This window comes from Sorghum bicolor, chromosome 7, assembly GCF_000003195.3.
Source record: "Sorghum bicolor cultivar BTx623 chromosome 7, Sorghum_bicolor_NCBIv3, whole genome shotgun sequence".
Taxonomy (NCBI): Eukaryota; Viridiplantae; Streptophyta; class Magnoliopsida; order Poales; family Poaceae; genus Sorghum; species Sorghum bicolor.
In genome coordinates, this window is record NC_012876.2 from 3,469,587 (window position 1) to 3,474,977 (window position 5,391).

General features: G+C 41.9%; 1 protein-coding gene across 1 annotated transcript; it reads left to right on the top strand.

The window, feature by feature from the left end:
- Positions 537-3,775, top strand: LOC8076554 (transcription factor MYBS3). Its single transcript, XM_002443797.2, has 3 exons — positions 537-949; positions 1,986-2,194; positions 2,867-3,775. Exons 1-3 carry the CDS (start codon positions 634-636, stop codon positions 3,491-3,493), a joined length of 1,152 nt encoding a protein of 383 aa, XP_002443842.1. The 5' UTR covers positions 537-633; the 3' UTR covers positions 3,494-3,775.

A 5,391-nucleotide genomic window follows, 5' to 3' on the forward strand; every position in this document is an offset into this window, starting at 1 on the left:
AACTTTCACAGTAAATTGAGTACTGTCAAATTAACCAAGCTAAAATGAGTTATTATATTTTGACCAATCTTAGCTAGACAAAGACGAAAAAACAACTTACCAAACTTTATGAATAACTGAAAACAACTGGTTATTAAAAAAATAAGGAAAATAGTTAAGAACAAGCAACTCATATTTTAGTTAATAACGGAAAATACTTTCTTTTTCTCTTATACTTTGCGTTGGCATTCCAGTCTTACTCTCTTTTTTTTTTTGCACCCCCTTCAACCTCTAGATTGGCCAATTTCATGAAAAGATTGAGAGTTAAAATAGGGATATGGAGCCGTTGAAGGATAGTTTTTTTAAATCTTGGAAAAAAATAAGATTGGAAGTGATTTTGGAAACTTGTCCACTAGAAAAAGGATTTCCTTCCACTCAACGGAAAAAAAATAATTGCCAGCTCAGCGCCGCCCGCCGTATCCCTCCCCACCTCTAGTACAACGCTTTTCCTTTCCACAAATAAATACGGCCCATCGCTCCCAGAAATAAAAAAGAAAAAACAAATCCGGTAGAGGATAAAAAAAAAATCCACAGGAGAGAGAAAAAAAAATTCCTCTCACCTCCACCAACCCTAGCCAATCCTCCTGCTGCGCCATGACGCGGGACGGCGTGCCTCCGGCGGCGCCCCCGCCGGTGGCCGGCTCCGGCTCTGGCGGCGCGGTGGCGGCGGCGGGCGACGGGCCCAGGCGGTGCTCGCAGTGCGGGCACCACGGGCACAACGCGCGCACCTGCACCGCGCGGCCCGTCAAGCTCTTCGGCGTGCGCATCGGGGACAAGCCCATCCGGAAGAGCGCCAGTATGGGGAACATCGCGCACCTCGCTGCGGAGGGCAGCGGAGGAGGAGGAGGCGGCGGCGGTAGCAGGGAGGAAGGGTACGGCTCCGATGGGGAGCGTCCGCACAAGAAGCGAGGTGAGATGGCGGGCCGGGGGACAGGGTTTTTGGTGAATCGTGATCCCTCTGTTTACCCTAATCTTTTGTGTGTTTTAGCCGTGAGTTTCGTTTGGTGGTTTCGTGCTTGTGTTGGGGAGATAGGCATTGTTGTGCGAAAAATGATGCGATTTTGATGCTCATCGCCGTGATGGTTGCGTCGCTCGTTTTCGTTGGGAGGCAAGAATCGTAGGTTCACCGTTCACAGTTTGTTGAAATTGAAGGTTCGATAAGAATCGTAGGTTGACGATTTTTTTGAAATTAATGGTTATTTGCGATTTGATTCGGTTGCTTGCTGGGAGAAGTTGAAGTTTTGCTTCCTGATTCGATTAGATTACCTGCTGGAGAATTTGGGAGGTTTGGTCGTGTCACTCTGTTCCTATTTTGTCAGGTGCTCTGTTATCTTTTTAGGATCTTCAACGAATAATGAGGAGGTTAAGGTTTATTTGGTTGTTCAAACATATATTGTTTTTCTGATTTCTGGTTTCTGCTGACTGCTAATGTCAAGGCATTGAATTTTGTTGTTAAGATGTGACTCTGGTGCCTACTGTTGTCAATTTTTGCTTTAAGTCCTTTTTGGTTGTTTCAGGTTAGTTGTCTCTTTTGGTGTGTCCTATGTTCATGCATCGTGTGTGTTGCAACTTATTTATTGGGTACCGCTTGTACATTGTGTCTGACTGTTTGTGCTGTTGTCATTCAGGTTGTTGCCATTTGAGGTTGGTTGGTTGAACAAACTTTGTGTTGCAGGCCACAATAAAATTGATCTCCTGTTATACTATTAATTTGGTTGCATATTTGTACCATGTGTGATAATACAACCATTATGTGCTGCTTCGTTCCTATGTATGTTTCATATATGATTGTTTTAGTTGGATTTCTATAATAACCTCAGTATTACTTCAATACTGGTCCATCAGGAACTACACATCGCCATTGGCACTCTGCACTATGTTTCATATGATTGGTTGGTTGTTCCAATTTGCATAAACTAAAATGTCATGTTTTGTTTTGGTGACAGGTGAGGCATGGACTGAAGAGGAGCACAAGAAGTTTCTACTTGGCTTGAATAAGCTAGGGAAAGGTGATTGGCGTGGTATATCCCGCAATTATGTTATTTCAAGGACACCTACTCAAGTGGCTAGCCATGCACAAAAGTATTTCAATCGCCAAACAAATGTGCATAGAAGAAAGAGAAGATCAAGCCTATTCGATATGGTGATTGATGACGTGAGCATCTCTCTCTCTCTCCCTCCTCCTAGTAACGTATTTGTAGGTGCATCTTGCAAAGAAGTGCAGTTGCTTGCACTCGTGTAAGCATTCCTCTTCACCTGGTAACGTATTTGTAGGTGCATCTTGCAAAGAAGTGCAGTTGCTTGCACTTGTGTAAGCATGCATATTCTTTTCCTTTTGTCGGTAGCTGTTGTGTAGGCAGTTTTTTTTTTTTTTGCAGCAGATGTGCTTAAATAAATGCTTGCATAGGTTCTATGTTTTCATATGTTTATTCTTTTTTCTTGTCGTTCTTGTTGCATTTGCTTCTGCTTACATAGACATGCTTCCATATATTCTATTCTTTTTTGCATGCTCATGCTTGACTTAGCTATGCTTATCCCTCACCTTTTTAGGTTTTACCTCTGTGGCATTAATATCCGCTTACCTAGACATTGCTTCCGTAGGTTTCATTCGTTTTTGCATGCTCATGACTTAATTATTCTTATTCTTCCAATACCTTTTGCCTTCTTTGTATTATGAGTGTAATACATAGTGACGCCTTCTGAGTTCCTTATTACTGTGGCACCTCATTTGCTTAGTATGTCTGTTTGTTGGAGCTCCTTATTATCTTTGAAGTATTTATTTATTCCTTCATTTGCTTATGAAAGTTTGTTGTGTTTTTCTTTTCAGTCGCCTGATCAGCTTCCGCTCTCACGTTCATCGTCACAAGAAGTGGAGCAGCAACATTTAGATGATCCACAGCCTGTTGCAGCCCTGCCTGCCCCTGTGGTCTCTCCAGCTACTGTGGTACCTCCTTCTGTTCCTGTGGAAGTGCCTGCTTCAGTTCCAGCGCCCGTTCAAGTCCCAGTTCCAGTTCCAGCTCAAGTGGTGACATCTCAGCCTATGGAGCAGGACTCGGTTGCCTCAAGTTCAAGTGCTGGAGAGGCAGGGGCTGTGATGCCAGGAGCCATGCCCCCCTATCTTTATCCAATGATGATTCCTCCTCCCTACTACCATCCTGCATTTGTTCCAGTGCCCTGCTACGGTTATGTTCCGTTTTACTATGGGCCACCAGGTGTTGCACAAGCTCCACATGAGGTTGTCAAGCCAGTGGCTGTGCACTCAACACCCCCATTAAACGTCAAAGACCTTTACAATATGTCTGAATTGAGCCTGAAGGGTGACTCAGATGCAAATGGTGGAGTGCCTGCTTCTCCCTTGCCTCCAAAGCCAATTGGTGGACCAGAGAGGCAATCTGCTTTCCATGGAAAAGGTACCAGTGGCTCGTCAGGCGGACTAATTCCTGCAGTCAAGTGACTTTGATTCTGCTCCTAAACATGCCTTCATGTGTATGTAATACTTAGAGAGGATAGCCCAATCATAATAGCCTGTGCTGGTAAAATGGTGTCGTGGTTTCTTGCAAAATATCTATACTGCTCATTTTAGTTCTCACCAGTTTGGAAGTCATGATCTGTGGGTAAATATATTGTTAGTTTGTCATTAATTTAGCAATATTCTTCTGTTTTTTCCCCTTCAGTTTGCCCCAATTTTATCCATCTACTATCACCAAAGTTATCAATCGTGTATTATTTGGTCTTATTCTCCAGTTTTCTTCATCATCCCCAAAGTTAACAATGGTGTATCATTTCCTTGCTTTCTTTCTGCACATATTTTGTTGATTTTTTTTTCACTTTTACAATTAGTTACTAGTCAGTAGTCCTGTTCGTGAAGAACGTACCATTGTGCAACATCTGCTTATTCTTAGGGCCTGTTTGGTTCCCCCTTGCTAAATTTTAGCTACTCTTGGGTGACTAATGGAACTAAACTATTTTAGCTTATTTTAGTCAATGTGTTTGGAACTTTAGCTAAAGTGACTAAAGTTTAGCTCGCTAAAATTTAGTAAGGAAAACCAAACAGACCTTAGATTTTCTAGTAACACCTGAATTCACAGATTGTTTTTGCAATGGCTAATAGCATATGACAAACAAAACTTTTTTTTCTAATCAGGTGGTAGTAGCACAGTGCAAAACATCACAACGTTTGTATCATGTTTCCTTGACGAGTGTGTCTTTGTCCCCAAGTAATCTACCCTTGAATGTTGGGAATTTTGTTGTTAATTTTGTTGTTTTGCCACACCAAGGTTGTGGATTTATGCTCCTTCCTCATTCTTCAGCTCCGGTACTAAATTTTGTGCTCCTGGTGTCTCCAATTCCCTATTTGTGTAGATTGGTAACGGAGTCCATGTGACCATTCCTCACACCAAATCATCTTCTCTCACTCCACTTTATATATAAGACCATTCCTCACACCAAATCATCTTCTCTCACTCCACTTTATATATAAAACTGAGAAATGAACTATGAATCGTGGTGCCTTGTCCCCTATATATATAAGTGGGGTTATATTTACATTGATTCCTATTTACCAACCGTCTGTGGAGAGACATGAGCCTATAAAACGGAACAACTGATCCTCACTTACTCTCTCAGTCTGACGTCCTATTTTTTAGGCTCGAACCAATAGGAACTTTGAATCTTTGGACACATTTTATACCAGGCAGTTCTGCACCAGACAATTCCATTGAATTAAGCATCCTACGCTCTTTTTTTTTGAGTAACCATCATATATTCATCTCTCTTCATATGAAATAAATGCTGTATGCATCACCCGAGGATTAATTTGATGCAGCAGCTGCTGCATTTTTGTTTAAGTTTTATGTCGTTCAGTAGGTAGCATGTCTGAACTGGATCAATAGTTCATCTTTTGCATCCACAGTTTTGGCATATCAGGTGGTGAATATGGACACATTATACCACTGTGCCATAGATTGATGACCAAAAAACACACTCGAGACACTAAGGAAGTGTACACACCTTGTGCCTGCTGGACTAAATTCGCTCTTTGTTTTCACTTGCTACCACTAGCAGTAATCCGTTAGTAGGTACGGTAATGCTCAAGTTTTCTGGTGCACATAATACATAATCAAAATCTATAACCTGTTATCTGCAAGAGAGAAACCTGAATTTTCTTTTCAGGCACATTGCTTACGGCAATTGCCAATAACTGCTTATGCAATGGTCAAGAAGAAAACTCCTTCAAAGCTACTAGCAGTTGCAGTGTTTAGGCTCAGAGGTTGAAGATGCTGAACTCGTTCAATGGAAAGTAAAGACTTCCTTGTTCTATAGTGCGCCCTTTCTCGAGCTATTCAACTATAT

Excerpts from the sequence above, each read along its gene's own strand:
- LOC8076554 (XM_002443797.2), top strand. The coding sequence starts at position 634 with ATGACGCGGGACGGCGTGCCTCCGGCGGCGCCCCCGCCGGTGGCCGGC. Across the intron at positions 950-1,985 it reads GCGTCCGCACAAGAAGCGAG|GTGAGGCATGGACTGAAGAG; the intron begins GTGAGATGGCGG and ends TTTTGGTGACAG. Across the intron at positions 2,195-2,866 it reads TCGATATGGTGATTGATGAC|TCGCCTGATCAGCTTCCGCT; the intron begins GTGAGCATCTCT and ends TTTTCTTTTCAG.